Source organism: Elgaria multicarinata, chromosome 2 (assembly GCF_023053635.1).
Source record: "Elgaria multicarinata webbii isolate HBS135686 ecotype San Diego chromosome 2, rElgMul1.1.pri, whole genome shotgun sequence".
Lineage (NCBI taxonomy): Eukaryota > Metazoa > Chordata > Lepidosauria > Squamata > Anguidae > Elgaria > Elgaria multicarinata.
This window is the reverse complement of record NC_086172.1, coordinates 130,250,634-130,272,510: the sequence shown is the minus strand read 5'-3', so window position 1 is coordinate 130,272,510 and position 21,877 is coordinate 130,250,634. Positions and strand designations below refer to the sequence as shown.

Here is a 21,877-nt window from a genome sequence, read left to right as displayed (position 1 = left end):
TGGGTGTGGAATGCTGGGAGTTGTAGGACTGTTTTCTTTCTAAACATGCATAGGATTGCACCTTGTTTAATCTTATTTCTGTACTGGGGATGGGATGGGCAGTGTCCTCCATTGCACCTGAAGGCAGCAGGATAGCTTAAGGCACAATCTTATGCATGTTTAGACAGCCAACTGGCTAACTGGAGAATGCTGGGAGTTGGACTTTTTTCTGTCTGAGCATACATAGGATTGCATACACCCTTAAAAGAAAGAGTAAGCCATTGTATTTCAGGAAAAAGGAATGGCTAGGAGGTGGCCACTGCTGCCCCTCACACCTCAGTATCTGCAGCCTGAAGCAGTCCCCACACTCTGCCTAATCGTGAAGTCAGTCCTGCTTCCTGCAAAACCACTTGTGGATTAGAACACATGAAAAATGAGGAATGTAAAACTCATGTGGGTTTTAAAAGAAAGAACTAAGAGGAAAGGGTAGATTCCGACCCTCTGATCTTTTCTGCAAAATCCACATAGATGTGAAGGCGTATCATTCCTCATTTTTCATGTGTTCTAATTTCCCCCTCTATTTTTTTTTTAATTATTTTTTTACTGTGCATGCATTCCTCCACAGGTGTTCTTCAACGAAGGGGAAATCTTAAAAGTATAATCGCTCTTCAGAATTGGGCTGCTGCTGTCACTGAATTCTCTTTTCTGTTTTCAAGCCCGACCATATCTGATTTTGGCGGGGAGGCCGAGCTTTCGCTGTGAGGGCGAGAAAACGGAGGCTCGTTCCCCGCTCGGCTCGCGCCACACAGACGGCGGCGCGTGTTTCTTCTCTCCTTGCAGCTCGCACAGGCCACGCGCCTCCATTCCGACAGGCCTGTTATTTTCCACTTCCCGCGCGCGGGGAGGGGGGTGGGAGAGAGAGAAACAAAAGTTCAGGTAAGCAGCAGGACGTGAAAGGGAGACGCGAAATATTCATGAGACCGGCGGTGATGTCATGAGCCGCGTTGCTCAGCCGCGCGGTCTCCCGAGAGCGCCATTTCCTGGAGGAGGAGGAGGAGGAGGAGGAGGAAGGCACCGCGAAGGAGACTTGCAGAAGGAAGTCACAGCGACGGCGGCAGAGAGAGGGAGCTCCGAGCCTGGCCGAGCCGTGGTCGCCGAGTGAACTCTTGTGTACTGCGGGAGGGAGGCCGGCAGGGGGGGACCTTCTCGGCTCCGGGAGATTGGATTACAAGCTCAGGGAAGAGGAGGAGGAGGAGAGGAATCAGCCGAGCCAGCGGTGCGGTGGTTGAATCTGCCACCTCAGGTTCTCTCTTTCTTGCCCGGTCAGATCGTGCGTGTGAAAAGATCCCCTACGACGCGGCCGGGCCACTCTTCGCTCTCCGAGGGAGACACCTTTAGTTAAAGATATCGTCGCTTCGGCTCCCCTCTTCCTTTGCCATCCGCCCATCCTCCTCTCCGCCTTCTTTTTCCCCCTCCTCTTCCTTTTTATTTTATTTTATTTCATTTGGGGTTGGGGGTGGGAAGAGAAGAGAAGAGAGGCCACCGGTTTGGAGGGAGCTGGGAGGATGATGATAAAGATGATGATGTGGAAGAGATGGAGATGAAGCAGACTATGCAGATCCGGGGACTCCTGTTGCTGCTGCCGGCACTATGGGCTCTGCTTCTGCGGGACGGCGCGGCGGTCACAGGTAAGGTTCCTCAGCTGCTCTTTGGCCGAAGCGGAGAAAGCCTTCAGCCAGCAATTCCCAGCCAGCGGGGGTGGGGGTGGGGCAGAGAAGGTGGGAGCATAGATATCATCCATCCCACCCCCGTCCCCGTCCCCCTGGGGTTGCCCCCCACCCCACCCCACCCCCAAGTTTGTCCCTGGTGGAAGCTCTCAGACTCCTTGGCAGTTGCTCAGGTCTTTTCTTCTGTGGTTGGTTCGGACAATGGTTTAAAATATAATATGGATTTGCTCGCGGAATGGGATTCCTCCCCCTCTTGCACACCTACCCTCTGGTCTTTCCTAAGATTTCCGATTCGGTCGGTTAAAAACAAACTCCTGTTGACAATTTACTTCTTCTTCGGAAGAGACTCCTAGGAGGAGGCAAGAATAAGGACTCCCCGCTGCCGCTATAACTACGGTAGTCGCATTCCTTCTTCTCAGGGTGTTGTGGAACTGGCCTAAATCTTTTCGTAATTGCTAATCGGAGCTGAAACAACTTACCAAACTTGATTAGGGGGGGATGTGTTCCTTCTTTTTTCGAAATATCCCTGAGTTTTATTTCATAAGTAGCTTAGATATTTGATATTTGATTAGTTCATCCCTCACTTTGTATTAATGAATAGTACCTGCAGTGGAGGCACAGTTTGTGTATCCTCTGAATGAGATTCCCCCCCCCCCTTTCTCCCATAGTTATCTGCAACAGTATGGGAAACCAACTCTTGTAAAGAGAGTGAATGCATTCCTGGAATAGTCACGATTTGTGACATGTGATCCTCCTCACCTAAGTGCCTTGTCTGTTAGATGAAGTGGTCCATTTTCAAACTGAGTGCTTAGCACAGGCAGCCTGTGCAACCTGTGCCCACACATGTTTTGGACCACACATAGCCCCAACTAGCATAGCCAGTGGTCAGGGATTATGGGTGTTGTAGTCCAAATCTTCTGGAAGGCACCAGGTTGCCTCTCCTTGTATTGTATGTATTACCTATTGCATTTATATCCCGCCTTTTTTCCTCCAAGGAACCCAAGGCGGCGTACATAATCCTCCTCCTCTTCATTTTATCCTCACAACAACTACCCTGTGAGGTGGGTTGGGCTGAGAGTGTGTGACTGGCCCAAAGTCACCCAGTGGGTTTCCATGGCCGAGTGGGGACTAGAACCCGGATCTCCCGACTCCCAGTCCGACACTTTTGTCCTGTCTAAACCCCTCCATAGGTGGCCTTACTGCATTTTCAGAAGTCCTAAGTGAGGACACAGCAGCATAAGCTGGCTTCAAACGGACTTCTCTGTGGTTAGCACATTTGGAAGGGGGGATCAAAACATCTATGAATGGCTCAATATTCTCTAAAGTCGTACTTTGACAGCTACTCCATGGATACAGTTGTTTTAAATGTTTCGCCTTTATAACACCACCAATATTTACTTGAGTAATACTCATTGGGAATGTTTATTTTAGTGGTTGCTTATTGGCTCTGCACTTCAAATGTGTCTAAGGATTTTGGCTGCTATATTTATGTTTCCATATCTGAATATTAGCTGTAGTTCTTATATGGAGGAAGGGTCTCCTTTTCTATATTTGATTTGATTCCAGACATTCATCAATGTGACAAAATATTTTGAAGCCAAGAAATGTGTTTTTCAAAATGGTCATAAACACACCTCCATCACCAATACAAAAACTTTGGGGAACTTGGATTCACATGTGAGCTCATAACTCCATTTGCATTCATTTAATATTTTGGGAATAAACAGTGCTCCTCATCATTAGTCCTATAGTGATGATACCCAAAATAAGAGATAGTCCAGTGAATCAGTACACTGGATTTGCAGAACTATTTGAAAATAACATTTCCTCCTCTATCTAACTCAATTGATGCTACAATTCTAAATACACAATAGGGAAGTAAGCCAAATTGAATCCAGCAAAGCTTAATTCAAAGGAAACATGCATAGAATTATATTGACAAGTAGTTGTCTGTTTCTACAGGTGTCCCCCAATTTCACCTCCAATAGGCAGATTCAGTAGGGGAGAAAGATAGGAAGCTGGCTAATGTTTCTATGCAGGCTCTAAATGTTTACAATGGCCCTGTTCAGAAGACCCCTTAAACCACGGCTTTAATCATGGTGAATAAGGCTTTTTGCCTTATTCACTGTGATTAAAGCCATGGTTTAAGGGGTCTTCTGAACAGAGCCAGTGCGAATTTAAGTTCTCATCCTCCTGTTGAATTGACTTAGCCAAAAAAAGGGTATTCAATAGCATAGTGTCAAAAATGTATCTAGTTAGTAACCTGCTTGGTAGGACAGGAGCCCATGTGTATGTGGATCTGATGCTGTAGGCCAGTTGTTTGAGTTTAGGTTGCTGGCTCCTCACCTGAAGACAAAATCTTTTGCATTAACATCGCTAAAGACATCTGCTGAGACTCCAGTGGTCTATTCCCCCACTGAATGGGAGTCCTAGTTATGAACTTGGCAATTCCAGGTGGGATCCATGTGGCATTAGTGTCCAGTGAGGGTTAGTGTGGTTGAGTGGGTGAAGGTTGGAGTCAGTATTGAGTCAAAAGCAACCTGTAAGCAAGAGGCAAGGAGCAGACGTAAGTGGATGGGAATGAAGACAAGTCTGAAAGGAGAAAGATTGTCCTGACTCACTGGCACCAGGTTGACAATTCTCTACGGCGCCATATAACAGTTCCCTATGTATCAGCCTGACAATACCATAGCCAGGAATATGACTGACCAAATCCAGGAAGCGCTGTATATGGCTCCCAGCCAGTCAAGGTCTGCAACTCTTTGACAAAATATGGGAAGGTGAGAAAGGACTATGGTTTCTCAGGGGTTCTAAGCTTGGTAATTCAGCTATTACGGCAGCCAAGCAGAACCTACTGGAAATGCTGCTGCCAGTGAGGAATCTACATGTGTGAGAGTTGTACCGTGTGCTTCCTTGCTTGGACAGCTTCCATGTCAGTACAAGCGGCCCTAAGAATGCGTGGCAGTGGCATGGAGTTTCCCCATATTAGAAGGTTGATCGACATAATACATAGCTCTCACATATTATGTTCATGGCATGGAGACACCAACTCTGAAATACCCTCCAGATCCATAGGGCCGGGATTCTGGTCTTTGCATGTCTGAAGCAGCTGACATAAAGGCTCAGTTCAGACAACATGTTTCTGCTGTTCTAAAGTGTGATGAAGGAGGCTATCCTGTTGCCAGTGTTGAAGTAAGATTCAACTGCGAGTCTAACTGGCTTTTGTGCATGGAATGGGTGCCATTTTATTCTCCATCTCAGGCAGTAAAATAACTTGGGCTGGCAATGTCTATTTGGGAAGTGATATTGGACAAATCATGCAATAATATTTGGATTGTACTTAACTCTGTGGTAGCCCACAGTCGCACAACGGTGGAGTTAGAACATGTTGTGTGAGAAGTACCCCCTAGAAACTCAACCGTTGAGTGGAGTTTTCACACTGCACTGATTAACGTGTTGTCTGAACTGAGCCAAAATGTTTTGAAGGATTAGTGGCTGTTCCTTATGCAGACACATGTCTCCAGTCACCCATTTTTCTCTCCTAAGAATGTATTTTTGCTAGTGGTAATCAACATTTGCAGAGACTGAAACTTAATAAGCTGCAGTGCAAAGGCATCTGGTAGCAGTCGGTTGTTGTCAGGTCTAGCTAGCAATTAGTTCATAGGGTAATACAAAATTATTTCCTAATTGGTTAGGGAATAGTGGCTTACAAATGGTAGGGACCCATAGGAGCCAAGCCTGCAAAGGAAGCACAGCCCACAAGGAGGCCACAGAGTTGTACTGGATCCAGCTGAGTGTTTTTCAGAAAAGAAGAATGTGAAGTGTTTCTTCTCCAATCCTGGCTGTTCCTTTTTCTAGTGTCAAGAAACACTTCACAGCTGGACAGGCATGGTGAGGCTGGCAGCCATTTGCTTCCTGCCCATGTGGGATTCAATAGGTAGACTTGGCCCTTTCCTATGGCTAGAGCAATTCGAGTAACTTTCTATGCTGTCAAGCTGTCAGCTAGCAAATAATGTTATATGTATTGATATAAACATTAAGGAGTATTTATTAATGCTTTCATATAGAGTTGCATAATTTGTGCTGAATATTTAAGCAATTTCCATCTGGCTAGGAAAGGTGTATGGCTAAGAGCCACACTGCTCCTTGAGTCAAGATCCATGAGAATTATTAAGCTCTTCCTCCTAATTGAGCAACTTCAATTGATTTCCATATTCATTACATTGTGAAGAGACATTAATGACTGGGTTTTAATTATCTCTGTGAGTAAGAGTTTAATTAGGTAACGATCATGGCTGAAAATTGGATATTATATGTGTGTGTGTATGTATATGTATATATGCATGCATATAATATGTATTCATATTAGCCTCTGATCTTTCCAAATCTACTTTGTCTTAAGCAATCATTCATTTTCTTTGATCAAGACCGAAAAGTATATCCAATTGGTCCTTTGAAAATCCCTGTTTTCCCCCCATCTTGAAAACTAGTCCTTCTTGCACTTTGTCCAGTACTCTCCTACAAGTGTAAATTGCACTTTGTTTCCTTGGAATCTCAGCAAGGGTGGGAACCTACATCTTAAGTTGCCTCAGATAGCAGAGTTTATTCATGATTAACTGTTTCAGCCAAGTGGATTACTGAGCAGTTTTGTGGCTACAAGATATTGCTTATATTTCACTGCCTGCCATTTCATGCATGAAGTTTAAGTATATGACACATGACTGTTTCAGCATTATTATAAGATGGATGATGCTCTCTTTCTCTCACACACACATTCACATAATTTATGCCATTGTTGAATTAAATAATAAGGGTTAGGTCATGTTTCTCAGTGATGTGATTAATTCCTTAGCCACAAAACAAATGTTGTGTGTAAATGCAAAGTATCATTTTCTAGTTTCACTGCTCCTATCCATTTCCTTTAAGTTAACAGGGACAACAAAAGGGGAAAAAATACTAAGAGTGTGGTATGGGAACCAGTGGTTTCACAGGCTGTTAATCTACTAAAAGTCCAATAAGAGAACAAAATACTTTTCTCATGTAGAGAGACTATTTGGTGTGAACAGTACAGATGTTGTGCAGATTTATTTTATTTATCTCCAGTATTTATATTTATATATTGCCCAATAAGCAAGGTACTCTGGGTGATTTACGGTAAAAATGTAAAACCATAAAAAGAAGTAAAATGAAAACTCTCAAACAGAACAAAAATAGCAGCATCATAAATCAAACCACAGGAGATCATTATTAGCAAAGAATTTTAAAGCACCAAACATTTATAAGATTGAAAACCCTGGGAAAATAAAAGTTCTTCTCCTGGCACTGAAAAGACTACAGTGTAGCTACCAGGCATACCTCTTCGGGAAGAGCATTCCAAAATTGGGGTGCTACCACTGAAAACGTCCTCAGTTTACTTCCAGGTGGTCTGCACTAACCATTGTAAGGCTGTCCTGCCTCTGGGCTACATCTAGTATTGCCCAAGCAGACTTCTATTTACACAATTGTTTCTCAGCCAAACATTCCCTAGTTACTTTCGCAATATCGTGTATGAGCAATTGCTGGTTTGTTTTAGGAATGTGAATATAACAGTGTTATACATAGGCAGGCAGGATGATCTTTTGATGCTATGCCTTGTATGCTAGGATCCAGTGTAATGCAAGTCTCAATGGGACCATAGCTAGACCTAAGGTTTAACCCTGGATCATCCAGGGGTCAAACCTGTTCACCTAGGTGACACACAGGAGATCCAGTGCTCAGGCAGGGGTGAACCCTGGATGATCCCAGGATAAACCTTAGGTCTAGCTGTGGCCTGGGTGTTAAACCTGTATCTGGGTTACCATTATAGACTGCTAACAAATTTGAATGAACCTCCATACAAAAATTCCATTGACATAGGAAATTAGATGTCAGTTTGCCCAGCCTTTTCCCTGACATGCTAGTTTTCTGAGTAGAGGAGCATTCCTTCACATAAACTGCCCAGAGTTTGTGAACCGCCCAGAGAGCTTCGGCTATTGGGCAGTATAAAAATGTAATAAATAAATAAATAAATAAATAAATAAACACCCACCCATCTGAAATGATATAGTCTGGACACTAGTTTGCTCCTTCGGTGAGAACTAAGCCATAGTTACAATAATATGGTCAACCAGCAGTACAGTGAACATCCAACGAATAACCGAGTAGAGTGGCATATGTTTGACTCCCTTAGGAAGGGTGCTAAAGCCGCTGCTGGAAGGCATAAGTCTGATTGTTGCCAGCAGTGGGAGGGGACATTCAGTGGCATTGCCAGGGGGCAAGAGCAACATGGTGCAATTACCCACTTATGTGTCTGTCAGGTTATGGTCACGCTTAGGGATGGCCATCACTGGGAAATCTGGTACTTTTTTGGCTTGGCGGAGTTCCATGGTATGACTTGATTTGAGTCTGTGAGCCACACTGCAGCCTGTTCCCCAGGCTCAAGGAATTTTTTTGTACATTTCTTGCAGGGGGGTGTTCTGCCATTTGCGCAAATTATGCAAATTTGGCCATAGTTGTGAAATTTGTGCAAATTGGGGGCGAAACTTGTGCAAACTGCTTGGAAATTTGTACAAATAGCAGAACTCCCCCCCCCCCCCCAAATGTGCAAAGATTCTGGAAAATCCACAAACTGCTTTGAGTTGGGCACCACAGTGGGAACCGAAATGAAGCCTAGGGAATGTTATCAAACTCCAAGCCCCGAATAGATTTCTCCAACATCTCAGTTGCAGTTTTTATTGAAGAGCATCAGTTTTGGAGTGGATTTTGAAAGCTTTACAGAGGAGTAGAGTTACCAACCTTTTGTACTGTAGCCATTGTAGTGTAGTGGTATTGGACTGGGTATTGGACCCAGTATTGGACTGGGACTAGTGAGATCCGTGTTCTAGTCCCCACTTGGCAATGGATGCTCATTGGGTGGCTTTGAACCAGCCACAGACTCTCAGCTCATTTTACCTCACAAGGTTGGGTTTTTTTGAGGATAAAAATGGAGAGGAGGAGGATTATGCATGCCACTTTGGGTTCCTTGAAGGAAAAAATGGTGGGATATAAATGCAATAAATAAAATAAAATAAATGTTTTTCAGGCCCCTCTGCCTTTGAAAGCAGTACTACAGAGGACAAACAGATGCAATTCTTCTAAGTGCTAACACTTAGGACATAGGTGCTCTTCCATTATGAATGCCTCCACCTAACGCCCCCTTCTCCCAGTGGCAGTTCTCCTGATGCCTATGCTTGAGCTTCATCTGTCAGAAAGGAAAATATAGTCACTGCAACAATAGTCACCCATTCATGTAGGGAGTTGCATTCTCTACAGTTTCTGTTACTTCGGCTCTATTTGCCCTGGCTCTGAGGCTGCAAAGAAGAACACATCACAAATGTTTGGCCAACAGAAGCAATGAGTGGAGTGGAATGACTGAAAGGTGGCTCCAAAGTTCCTGTGTGTGCCATCCCTGCTCCCTCCACTCCTAGCCTTCACATATTCAGGTTGAAGATCTGAGTGCGGCATGAAGATTCTAAGTATGTTCAGCTGAACCCACTTGGAATCCTCTTCAGGCCTTTTTGTGAACCGCCCAGAGAGCTTCGGCTATTGGGCGGTATAAAAATGTAATAAATAAATAAATAAATAAATAAATAAATAAATTTGTGCTGAACCTGGGGAGGACTCCAGCAGAAATGGGGGCATTGGGAGGTGGCGCTTGATAGGTGTGAGTTTCAAGACAGATAAAAAGGATGACTTCTTCACACAGTGCATAGTTAAACTATGAAATTTACTCCCAAAAACGTAGTGATGGCCACTAATTGGGATGGCTTTAAAAGGGGGTTGGGAAATCCCTGGAGAAGGCAATCAGTGTCTACTAGTTCTGAGGGCTGTATGCTATCTCCAGTATCAGAGGCAGTATGCCGATGCACACCAGTTGCTGGGGAGCATAGGCTGCAGGGTGCTGTTGCACACACATCCTGCTTAGGGGCTTCCTGTGGGCAGGTGGTTGGCCACTGTACAAACAGAATGCTGGACTAGATCGAGCCTTGGTCAGATCCAACACTTCTTACTTCTTAAAAGTAATAAATAAAAAATGAAATGAGCATTTGTAGCCAGCGGCCCAACTGCAAAATCTGACATACCCAAGTGGCTGATGCTGGGACCATTTGCTGCTCAGCACTTCACCTGCCGCTCTTGATAGAGAGTTTATTGGGGCGTGGGCTGCAAATTTCTGGATTTGGACCCCAAAGTCCAGCTCTCACTGCCCCATTGATCACATCCTCATTTGGATTCTCCAAAGGAGTGCTGACTTGGGCTCATCAAGCAAGATGAGCCCAAGCCACCCCTGACTCACGTATGCCCTAATTGTCAGTGTTACCTCATTATGCCTATTGGAGATCTCCAAGCCCACGTCTAACAGACCTGTGCATGTGCAAGACACAGAATCTTTTTTTAGGTACAGTGCAAAAAGGTGTTTGTTTGTTTGTTTGCCATGGGCCAGGCCATGTTAGGAATGTACATTTTTGGATGTTGTGGCATATGTGTAGAGAATCCTTTCTTTTTACAGTTTTCTTTTTATTGTTGTTTATAATGGAGCACAGAACTCTGCGCATGAGTAATATAGCTCTTGCTTTTTAAAATCTCAGTATATACACACAGAATGAGCCAGTGTGCATAGTGGTTAGAGTGTTGGACAGGGACTCGGGAGATCTGGGTTCTAGTCCCCACTCAGCAATGGAAGCTCACTGGGTGACTTTGGGCCAGTCACTGATTCTCAGCCAAGCCTACCTCACAGGGTTGCTATCAGGATAAAATGAAGAGGAGGGGGATCATCTAAGCTGCCTTGGGCTCCTTGCAAGGGGATAAAAGGTGGGATAATTGTAATAAATAAAGTGGACCTGGCTGATGTGAGACTATACAAAATATAATTAGGGCAGTTGAGAATATGCCTACTGTCACTGGGCAGTTATTAATTATTTAATTAATTTTAACATTTCTATACCGCCCTTCAATTCAAAATTTCCAGGCTGGCTTACAATAACATTTTACTACAACAGCATGTTGACTCCTAAGCAAGTTTGCAGTGGTTGCAGGGTTTGGTTAACAACTCATCCGTCCTGAATGAGTACTTTTATTTCTGTTGGGTAGGAAAAAAATATTTTGCCAGTGTTTGGGTTTTTGTTTTTATGAAAGAAGGTTCTGCAGTTTTTGAAAATGAAAAATCTTTTTGCAGTTTCATGCTCAATAGGGCTGGGAAATAAGAAACATGTATTTATATGGGACAATCAAAGTGCATGCATGTAATGGAGAAAATACTTTAGAAGAATATATTGCAGCTTGTTATGGCCCAGGGAAATGTTCTAGGGAAGATCTGGTACCGGCTACTGCCAAAGTCAGCATGTTGGAATGTAGTAAACCACCAATGGCTGTAATATTGAAAAGACAATGTATTTAATGTATCTATCTATTCAGTTTATATCCCCCTTTCCATCAGCATCTATCAAAGTGGTTAGCAAAATTAACATTGCATAAAGCATTTACACCAAATAAATACAAAATAGTCATAATAAAAATAAGAATGTTGTGATGAAAACCATCAATAATCTGATAGAAAATTGACAGCTGGAACCTCCCATTTCTGCTGACAGCAATTCCCAGTGTTTACAACACGGATAACAAAAGACGCTTGGCCTTCTCTTGAAACTAGTTATTACATTTTTATCTTCTATCTTGCTGCTTATTTACCACCTTGTTTTTTTCTTCATTCCCACATATGTTCATCTTTCTCCCCAGGGCTCCTTGAGCCTGCTTCAGTATTTGTGCATGCTAATATCTTACATACATTCATTTCTTATGGAAGCAATTGCTCTCCACCCACCCACTTCAGCACATTTGAGGGCCCTGAGGCATTTATTCCAAAAGAAATCTGAGCAATGCCACCACCTGCAAGTGAATTAGCGACACCCATCCAAGTGAGGGATGATATCAGAATTTGGCACTGTCTCCTAGGTTTGGGGGTTGCTTGGCTACTGGTTGAAGTAATTCCATACCACACATTAGAGAGAGGGAGAAAAAGTACGTTCTGTATTTCTTTTCATGGCGAAACTCTCAATCAGACTTTACTTTCACTGTATTTTCCCACTGCTTGGGAGCGTTTGCAATAAAGGGAAACTGTGCACTGAACACCCCCTTGAATGCATGTCTTTTTTGTCTTTTTTTTAAAAAAAAGCCAGTTCTTTTCATAGGCATAGATCAAAAGCCATGATTTCCTAAGAGCACATGAATATTACCTAGCAGTCAAAAATCCAAAGGGAACTTAGATGGGATTGTACCACTGTTCTGAGAATAACATCTTGAAAAGCATTGGCAGGGCACTGTTGCAATGATACCGTCTACATCTGTATGTGCCACTCACAGATCACTACTCTATTGCTTTTACCCTGCTGATCTCCAAATTGGCACATTGCAGAAGAAGGTCTGCCTGGATTTAGCCTCCTCTGTTATTTCCTAACTGGAATTTCAGTACTCTCATCCTAGAATCATTCAACAAATATAATAAAGCTCTGATGAGGCATTTTGGGTGGATGTGCATTTTGTTTTTTGACTGTTTTGCGCGACAGGCCACCAACTTTGATTAATTTGCTGAACTCCCGCCCTCCTCGCTCCCCTCTTGTGGGTGTGGAGAGGAGGGAGGTTGCTTTCTTTCAGGAACAAAGGTTACTGGAATGCCAGTCAAGCTGAAAGTGTCCCAAGGGCAGCCTGTGAAGCTGAACTGCAGCCTCGAAGGAATGGAAGAGCCAGAGATGCTGTGGATGAAGGATGGAGCTGTGGTGCAGAGTGTAGACCAGGTGTACATTCCGGTAGATGAAGAACACTGGATTGGTTTCCTTAGGTAGGAGTGATATATAGAATGGGGAATGCCAGATTGTGTTGGTGGTGTTTACATTTTTTACTCTGCCTTTCTTCCAAGGAACCCAGAGTGGCATTCTACCCCGCCCACCTATCTTATCCTCACAACAGCCTTGTGAGATGGGTTAAGCTGATAGATAGTGACTAACCCTAGATTGTTTAATGAGCTGTGCAAGTATGCAGTTCACTCCCAGGAATAACACCCAAACCTTTCTTCCTTCTTAGGCACCTAAACATTTCATGCCTAGGAATGTGAAAGACCTTTCTGAACTTTTTCCCATTCTTGTAGTTAATAGTTCTTATCGTTTGTGTAGTTCAAAGCCCTTCACATGTATTATCTAATTGTAATCCTTACAATAACCCTGTGAGGTTCAACAGTATTATTATTCCCCATACTGTAGATGGGGGAGAGGGAACTGGGGCTGAGGGATAGTCGCTTGCTGAAGGCTACCTAGTAAGTTCATGGCAGAGACAAGGTTCAAACCGCGGATGTCTTGATTCATAGCTCAACCTCTTGGTTGCTACTCTCCTCTCCTACAGCTGGGAAGAAAGGCATAAAGACAGATGAGTTGCAGTTTGGTAAAAGTTCAGAAATCAGAGGTGTTCTGAACAGCACTTTCACTGGTCAGGACATGAAGCATGAGTTTAGTGCACAGCTTTTCTTTACTTCTCCCCTGATTGTTACCCAACCTTACACATCTAATCATGGTCTCCATTAATCATGGTCTCCATTACTGTCTCCTTTGTCCTCTCCATTCTGTTCAAAACGTTGATATAAAATTTGAATCTTGGTGTGAGGGACTGAAAGATTAGAGGGTGTACAGGGGATGTAGAGCTCCACCCAATATTTATTTATTTATTACATTTCTATACTGCCCAATAGCTAAGGGGCAGGGGCTGATTTTCTGCAGGGGTGGTCAGGCAAAAAACGAAACAAAAACCACCTTCTGCTGCAGTCAAGGATAGCTGGTAAAGCGTGGAAGAGATGCAGCCTAATTTCTAAGCCCCAGCCACTGACTGCCCATGTCTTGCTTGCCTCATCTTGGGAGAAGTCATGTTGCGCTGAGAACTAATGTAAAGGACGAAGAGAGGGAGAAAGTGAAGAGGCCGAGCCCTGAACAATGAGCTTCCAGTTCTTCTACCATTCTGTAATATTAATGAAAGATGCATTTTCAGTACAGTTGGGGGTCTCTTTTGAATTTTAATTTAATATTGGACCACCTTGAGCCCCCCATATTAAAAACAGGAGGCTGGAGGAAGGTGATCATTTGCTGGTATGTTTGGAAGGGGCTTTCCTCAGATGCCTACAGAGATCCTAGAGTGGTGAGCAGGGACAAGTGGGGGAAGTGAAGCTGGGAGGTGGAAGTGGAACTTTACCCTAGTACTTACCCTAGAATTTATGTTTCCTACATCCTGTATTTGGACATGGAATAAGGGATCATTTTGGTGAGGAACAGAGATAATTTGTCATAAAATTATTATTATTATTATTATTATTATTATTATTATTATTAATTTATTAATTTATTTATTAGATTTATATCCCGCCTTTTTTCCTCCAAGGAACCCAAGGCGGCAAACATAATCCTCCTCCTCTCCATTTTATCTTCACAACAATAACCCTGTGAGGTAGGTTGGGCTGAGAGTCTGTGAGTGGCCCAAAGTCACCCAGTGGGTTTCCATGGCCGAGTGGGGATTAGAACCCGGATCTCCCGATTCCCAGTCCGACACCTTAGCCACTATACCACACTGGCTCTCAAAAATGTCAGAATTTCCATCCGCTGTATTTATTTATTTATGATAGTTATAGGCTGCTCTGTAACTAAACGTTCTCTAGACAGCTTATGGAATAGAAACAATAAAATGAATGTAATAAAATGTGATGTAGCATTAAAACAAAGCCGATTGAATTAGATCTAGAATAACTTTTGTAAATTGACACCTGAATTGGTCAGCCCAGCATTTTGTCTCAGCTGGTAGCTTTATTAGCAGAGAGAACCCAGAGAAACCATTCACCCGGTTAATTCCCCAGTGTGATTCCTTAAGACCAGAGATAAGCAGAATGGCAGCATGCGTTGTATTAGCCACCACTGCTTCCTGCTCATGGTGTATCGTTCTGATACAGCGTGTCTTTCCCTCTCCTGGCCTCTGTGTTTATAGCATCTTTTTCTGAAGGCAAATGAAACAGAAGGCTTTACAGCCCCCTTTCACCTTGTTTGTTCCAACATGTTCTGCAGCAACACGGGAAGGTTAGATTCTGAGAGGTACTTAAAAGATTCCTTGCACTCATGTATTCCAACCATGTCCCTCTCTCCTTGTCTTTGAATAAAAGAAATGCCCTAATTAAAATCAGACTTCTGAGGCCAGATCTGAATCCCTGTTGGGAGAGGAGGATGTGTCATACAAACCAAGCCTTAGTCATCCCCCACAAGAGATGTTCCAGCACATTTACTCCATCCTTTAGATCAAGCCAAACTTGCTACACTTGGGTCAATTATCATAAGGTATAATATTCAAGGGTAGTTTGCTTTGTGTGTGTGAAAAAAAGGGTTCGGCATTTTTCTTGAGACTCCTTGAAAGTTCAGTGAAATACAGCAACAATGGCTAGAAGTCCTGATAGGTATGTGCTACCTTCAGGAGCAGGGGCAGTTAGCCTATGTACATTAGTTGCTGGGGAACATGGGTGAGCGGGTGCTCTTGTACGCTGTCATGCTTGTGAGTTCATAGAATCATAAAATCATAGAAAAGCAGAGTTGGAAGGGGCCTACAAGGCCATCGAGTCCAACCCCCTGCTCAATGCAGAAATCCACCCTAAAGCATCCCTGACAGATGGTTGTCCAGCTGCCTCTTGAAGGCCTCCAGTGTGGGAGAGCCCACCACCTCCCTAGGTAACTGATTCCATTGTCGTACTGCTCTAACAGGAAGTTTTTCCTGATGTCCAGCTGGAATCTGGCTTCCTTTAACTTGAGCCCGTTATTCCGTGTCCTGCATTCTGGGAAGATCAAGAAGAGATCCTGGCCCTCCTCCTCTGTGACAACCTTTTAAGTATTTGAAGAGCACTATCATGTCTCCTCTCAATCTTCTCTTCTCCAGGCTAAACATACCCAGTTCTTTCAGTCTCTCTTCATAGGGCTTTGTTTCTGGTTAACAGCTGGTTCCTGGTTAACAGCTGGTTGGGCACTGTGTGAACAGAATGCTGGATTCGATGGACCCTTGGTCTGATCCAGAATGACTTCTCTTAAGTTCTTATGTTCTTAAATGTAGAAGCAATAGCTATTCTGAAACATCTCTCCCCTGAGTCTGTTTGCATTAATAGCTTATTGAAAATCTTGAATTCCCAGCAGAACCCTTGCAATAAAATTATGCTCCTGTAAGTACTTGTTTGACATAAAAAATAATAATGCACCCCTGCGCTACAGCCAGTGCTGTTAAAATTGCACCTCTGGCAGCGATCCTAATTAAAGACCTTATAGACAGTTGCACTGATGCCTGGTTGAGCAAACTGAGAGGTGAATCGGAGAACGCTCAGGGTGCCCCAGTCCCTCCCCAGTCTGAATCATGTTTGCACCATGGGGTGATCCTGCCATGATCTGACTCAGCTGGAAGTCAGCTTGGACTGACTTGGTCTTTCCATTCAATAGGCTCCTTAGGCTAATATAAATAGGGTGACCATATGGAAAGGAGGAGAGGGCTCCTGTATCTTTTAACAATTGCATAGAGAAGGAAATTTCAGCAGGTATTTATATGCCGCATCTGGTGAAATTCCCTCATCATCACAACAGTTAAAGCTGCAGGAGCCCTGCCCTCTTGACCAGATACAAATGACACCTGCTGAAATTCCCTTTTCTATGTAGCTGTTAAAAATACAGGAGCCCTGTCCTCCTCTTCATACGATCACCCTAATAAAAATCTATATATGTGTCTTAACATGGGCAACTGGGGACAATTTCATGGGCAATTTCTTCCTTGGGTTGGGCTTTAAAGCTGTGATAACAACACTTTGCAGTGAATGCAGTAGGTTGGGGTGTTTTCCCTCACCAATAAGAAAGAAGTGAGTTCATTAGGAGCCTTGTTAAGTTTCAGCTGTGCAGCCAAGGAAGGTCAGAGAAGAAGAGTTCCAACGCCTGAGTCATCATCTTGATGTGGGAACGTTTGCGCCACCCTCTTCACTCTCATCAAATGGACACATTTGCTTTCTCTGCATGTTTTCAAACTTCAGTATCAAGATTTGGGTGGCTTGGCAGCCTCCACGTTGAAAACAATTAGACTTCCTGGAACCATTGAGTTAGTTAACTCTCTTGCTTTCTTCAGACAGGAACTGCATGGCAGTTGGTTAATTAATTTGTATAGTAGTTCTAGATAAGCACTTATCTTGCTGGTGTTGGAGCCAAAGATTCCTCAGCTGTTTTAAGAAGGGTAGGGCTTCCCCCTGTCCCATGTAGAAAATACATTTTTTCTAGCTGTATTTTCTATCACTTGTGTTAGGCTACACGCTTTGCACTGACTGACTGATATCCTCTTCTGAAGAGCCCTTTGTGAGACCTGCTCACACAAACATTTCAGGTGGATGGGTCACCACATGGACTTCACTTTTCCTTTATATCAAAGTGAAAAGTGGCCATGAGGGAAAGACCATCACTGGAAAACAATGGCTTGTTCTTACCGCTTCTGAAGGGCCCAAAATCAGTGGTGATGCATGGGCTATGCCTGCAGAAGGATCCAGGTTCGAAACCTGCACTTCAGCTCACATGATCTTAGATGGCAGAGCTGGGAAAGGCCGAGTAGTGGGGTAGATTTCATGTATTGAAATTGATTTTTAGGGCACTGTAGAATTGATCATCAAGCAAGAATACAACCATAAAACAATAAATATAATCAATAAAAATGATGTACAGTAAATTAATAAGCCTGGGTAAGCAGAAATATGTTTGCTGGCACTAAAAGGATTCCAGCATTGATGTAGGTGGACCTCTGTAGAGAGGATGTCTGTACCTGGAGAACCACCACTGAAAAAAAGCCCTCGCCTTTTTCACTGAGCATCTTACCTCTAAGAAAGGAGGCACCTATTATTATTATTATTATTATTATTATTATTTATTTATTTATTTATTTATTTATATAGCACCATCAATGTACATGGTGCTGTACAGAGTAAAACCGTAAATAGCAAGACTCTGCCGCATAGGCTTACAATCTAATAAAATCATAGTAAAACAATAAGGAGGGGAAGAGAAGGCAAACAGGCACAGGGTAGGGTAAGCAGGCACAGGGTAGGGTAAAACTAACAGTATAAAGTCCGCACAACATCAAGTTTTAAAAGCTTTAGGAAAAAGAAAAGTTTTTAGTGAAACCTAAAAGAGGTTTTCAGTAAAAGATCTCAAGGTATGGGCAGGTTGATATGGAAATAGGTGCCCCTTCAGGTTCAGAGGGACCTAGGGTCTCACACCATAAGACATCTTCAGAGGTTCGTATGACTGCCTTCACAATACAATATTCCTGTGAATGCTGAAAGGGGAAGATATCTCATCGTGGCTTTTCCCTTTCAGAAACGGTTCAAATGATGGTATGTTTGTAGATTACGGGATGGTTTTGAAATACTTTGTAATGACAGCTACTTGGTTTTGTGCCAGGTTCTTTACAATTTTATATCCTTCTCTCAACTCTCTAGCTTGAAATCTGTAGATCGGACAGACTCTGGAAAGTATTGGTGCCAAGTTGAGACCAATGGGAAGAAGGAGGAATCGCAGCAAGTGTGGCTCGTTGTGGAAGGTAAGGGGCTATGTTGCTATGTCCAGCACACAAGTCAATTGCATGTAGAAATTGTGAGAGAAGATTGCTTGACTGATGTTGACCCATTTCCCATGTCTGTGCAGCTATGACCAATTATGCTATCATAGTGAGCCAGCTAAGGACCAGAAGAGAGTGGTGGCAACTGTAAGAGCCCATTACATCATTTTCGCTCTGCATTTAATTTTGCAGAATATGGAGCACATCCAGTGTTAGATTTTTCTGACTTGTACTTGAAAATGTGGGTAGGAAACAGGTAGAATATGGATGCTGGCATGCCTCTTTGTAGTGGTAGAAGGATCAGCAGGATGTCAGACACATTAACTATGGAGAAGGTCAAGAGAGCTCTTCAAGATGTGAATCTGACCTTTCTGACAAGGATCTGCATTGTCTATTTTCTGGGTGTCTCTCTATACATGTTTGCAACATACAAATCGAGAAATATAATGCTAGTGATAGCATTGTTAAAAAGTCAGAAATAGTGGCTTAGTTTTGCAACAGGTTGCTGTGGGGCTGTGTCTGCCACTGGGATGAACCAGGGGGAGAAGACGTGGTTATGAAGAAGCTTGAGATCACAAACTAGATCAGGCTAAAAACCTCAAAAAAACGAAGCATCTATTAATGTGGTCAGAGACAGTCCAGTACCAAATTGGGTGGACCAGAACCAAAAGGCCAGAGGCAGAGACATCATAAAATTGTGGCACCAGATAAGGTCAGATAAGTGGCAAGATGCTCAGACTAAGGAGAGGCGGCTTGAAAGTTAGCTTTTATAGAGCCTGATAATGTTTTCATTGACTTCTGAGTTCAGTTGAACACCTTGAAGCCAGTACACACAGCTGCTTTCCGCGTTTTTCTTCAGACCATAAACAGACAGGCCGCCTTCAATTGGAGGGGTTTTCTCTCCCGCAAGAAAGTTTTTTGAGGATGAATATCCTATAATTGACGGTTTAACCTGATATGGTGTTTGTTCCGAGGAAGCTTGAGCAGCGAAAACGGGAAGTTTATTGCAAAATCCTGTCAACAACTTACAACACTGGAAAGAATAAAATATAATAAGAACAAACCTTATTTATTATATCCGTGAACATATGTTTATGTACTGATGTATTGCCAAATGTGTTTAATAGACTAAAGTGTGTTAGTGTGTCTTTGTTGAGCTATATTATAGACTTGCATTGTCTTATAGTAGGAATAGCATTCCAATCATTGGTTTATTGTATTATAGTACCCAACACCACTATTGTCTAACTATGGGATACATCAGCTTTTTTGTAATTTTTGTATAATAATAAATGGGTTTCTTGTTAATCATCCTTTTCCACTAGTGGTTCGAGTAGTTGTGTGCGTTCAGGCACCTTATATATATTGGTGCAGGAGGTAAGGCACCAGAGGCTGTCTGCTGGAGGTCCTGATTTAAGATTTCCCCTGTTGCCTAACAGAGAACTATGTTTTGATGGATGTAGATTTTATCCTAAGCTCACAGCTTAAATCTTCAAATAATGCCAGGAAGAACCTCATAAGACCTCCATTATTTACCCCTACACCATGTACACCATGTTTTTATTAGGATTTCATTGACCAGTTTTGCTTGGACTGGCACCCTATTAATTTGCACTAAATGTACACTCAAACCCAGTGGGCACCTCAAACAGTTCTCTAGCCTAATATCTATTTAAATTTATAGTCTAAAGCTTCACAGTAGAGAGTGGGTTGGTGGCTTCCTAAGGCTTGCAGTGGTAGGTTTTCTTTGGGCTATAATTATAGCAGATCTCATAAAGTTAGCCATGTCAAGTCTGGATGAGATTCTGCGTTGCAGCAGCCTATCTGCAACAGGGCTACATTGCTTATGCAGTAGGCAGCACTTTTCTGTCTGACTCATAGCTGAATCAGTGTCCCAGCATGGGCTCAGAGTACTGTGGTGCTTCAGGTATTCATCTTTTTCATGCAGAACATTAATCTTTCCTCGCCATTAGAGAATTTATAGTGATTTATTTTTTGGAAGGCGAGAAGGTGGGATGTACAGACTCTCTCAGGCATACTGGAGAGAAAGGAAATGCCTATTTTTCCCAATCCAGGAGCTTAGGGTACATACAGGAGCTTGTGGTAAATCCTTGAGCTGTATAGTAAGCCCAGGAAGTTTCCCAGTTATCTCTAGGATCAAAAAAAGACAGGCGTGTATGAGAGGGACATCATTTTGAAGAGAGTGAGAAAATAGGGGAAAGTGAAGGTAAGGAATAGATGTAAAAACATCCTGGGTATATGTGTATGTTTGTATATACACACGTCTCTAATATTCACCAAATATGTGCAATCCCCTGCTGCCAGCTGGACACATCAGAGCACAAATGAATACAGCCAGTACACAGTCTTGGTACACAGATTCCTCTTCCTCCAAATAATCTCTCTCACTTTGACATAGTTTCTGTCATTCTTCCCATGCTCCCTCAGCATAGATAAGCCTCCACATAGCCCAGGGATTGAGAGGAAGCTTTTATGGGCTCCTTTAAGCTGTCCTTCCTTCCTAATGTGCTGAAGGGAGAGAAGGAACAGCTGCACAAGACTTTGTGAATAAAATATTAGATGCAGTCCTGGGTTCAAATCCCTATTGAACCACAAACATAGTGTGTAGCAAAACAAATATCCTTCAGCTTTGGTTCCTGTCTCTAAAAAAAATGGAATACCAGTGATCTACATTACAAGATTGTTGTGAGGACAAACAATTAAATATTTTAAAGCCCCTTGACATTAAAAGTGATATACAAATTCTTGTAAATGTTACATTTTCTTTAGAGACTGGGCTTAAAGCTTTTTATCTCTGAGGTTGTTGTTTCACAAAGGAACACATGAGCTTTCTTTTGTTCATATCCCATAAAAGGAAAGGCATTTCAGGCCTTGTTCTGAACGCATATAAGGCCGGTCCTACTATTAAGAGAGGTGCAGTAGCCTGCATTTGGCAGCCAAACTCCAGGCTGTATCTGGATGCCCCATCCCAGTGTGAATGGACAGAGTTGGTGTATGTGGGGACAATGTGCTGGGTGGGTGCTCTCACATTCCCCTTCATGTGATGTGCTGGATTGGGTGGAAAGTATTGCATGATCCATCCCATAGTGAATACTTGATTTCAACATGTATTATTAAGAGCTAGGACACGTCTGACTTGCACAAGTGTTTTGTTACAACTATTTCCAAACAAAGTTCCCTTTCCTATTGACATCATATATCTCAGCATTCCCCAACCTGGTATCCTCCAATGTTTGGGGTACAATTCCCATGAGCCCCTATCATTGACCATGCTGACTGGGGCTGATGAAAGTTCCAGTCTAAAACATCTGGGTGGCAGAGGTTAACTTCCTACTACAGAATGTACCCTCACATAGCTACATTAGGACAGCAGTGGTCATGCGTCCTGTTTTACAGAGGACAGTCCTCTGTATGAAGGACTTCTGTTTGAAGACATCATTTTCAGGCCGTGCCGTGCC

At 43.0% G+C, this 21,877-nt stretch overlaps 1 protein-coding gene across 2 annotated transcripts in view; it reads left to right on the top strand.

Annotated features, from left to right (window-relative positions):
- The first annotated feature begins 1,503 nt into the window (after positions 1-1,503).
- Positions 1,504-21,877, top strand: part of TYRO3 (TYRO3 protein tyrosine kinase) — an 87,285-nt gene continuing 66,911 nt past the window's right edge. Inside the window, exons 1-3 of one of the 2 annotated variants that reach the window (XM_063117685.1) lie at positions 1,504-1,667; positions 12,411-12,594; positions 18,280-18,380. In XM_063117685.1, coding sequence (XP_062973755.1) covers positions 1,574-1,667; positions 12,411-12,594; positions 18,280-18,380 — 379 coding nt within the window. In that variant the 5' untranslated portion in view covers positions 1,504-1,573. Of the gene's footprint in view, positions 1,668-12,386; positions 12,595-18,279; positions 18,381-21,877 lie in introns of both variants that reach the window. The other variant, XM_063117684.1, reaches the window with a different exon arrangement.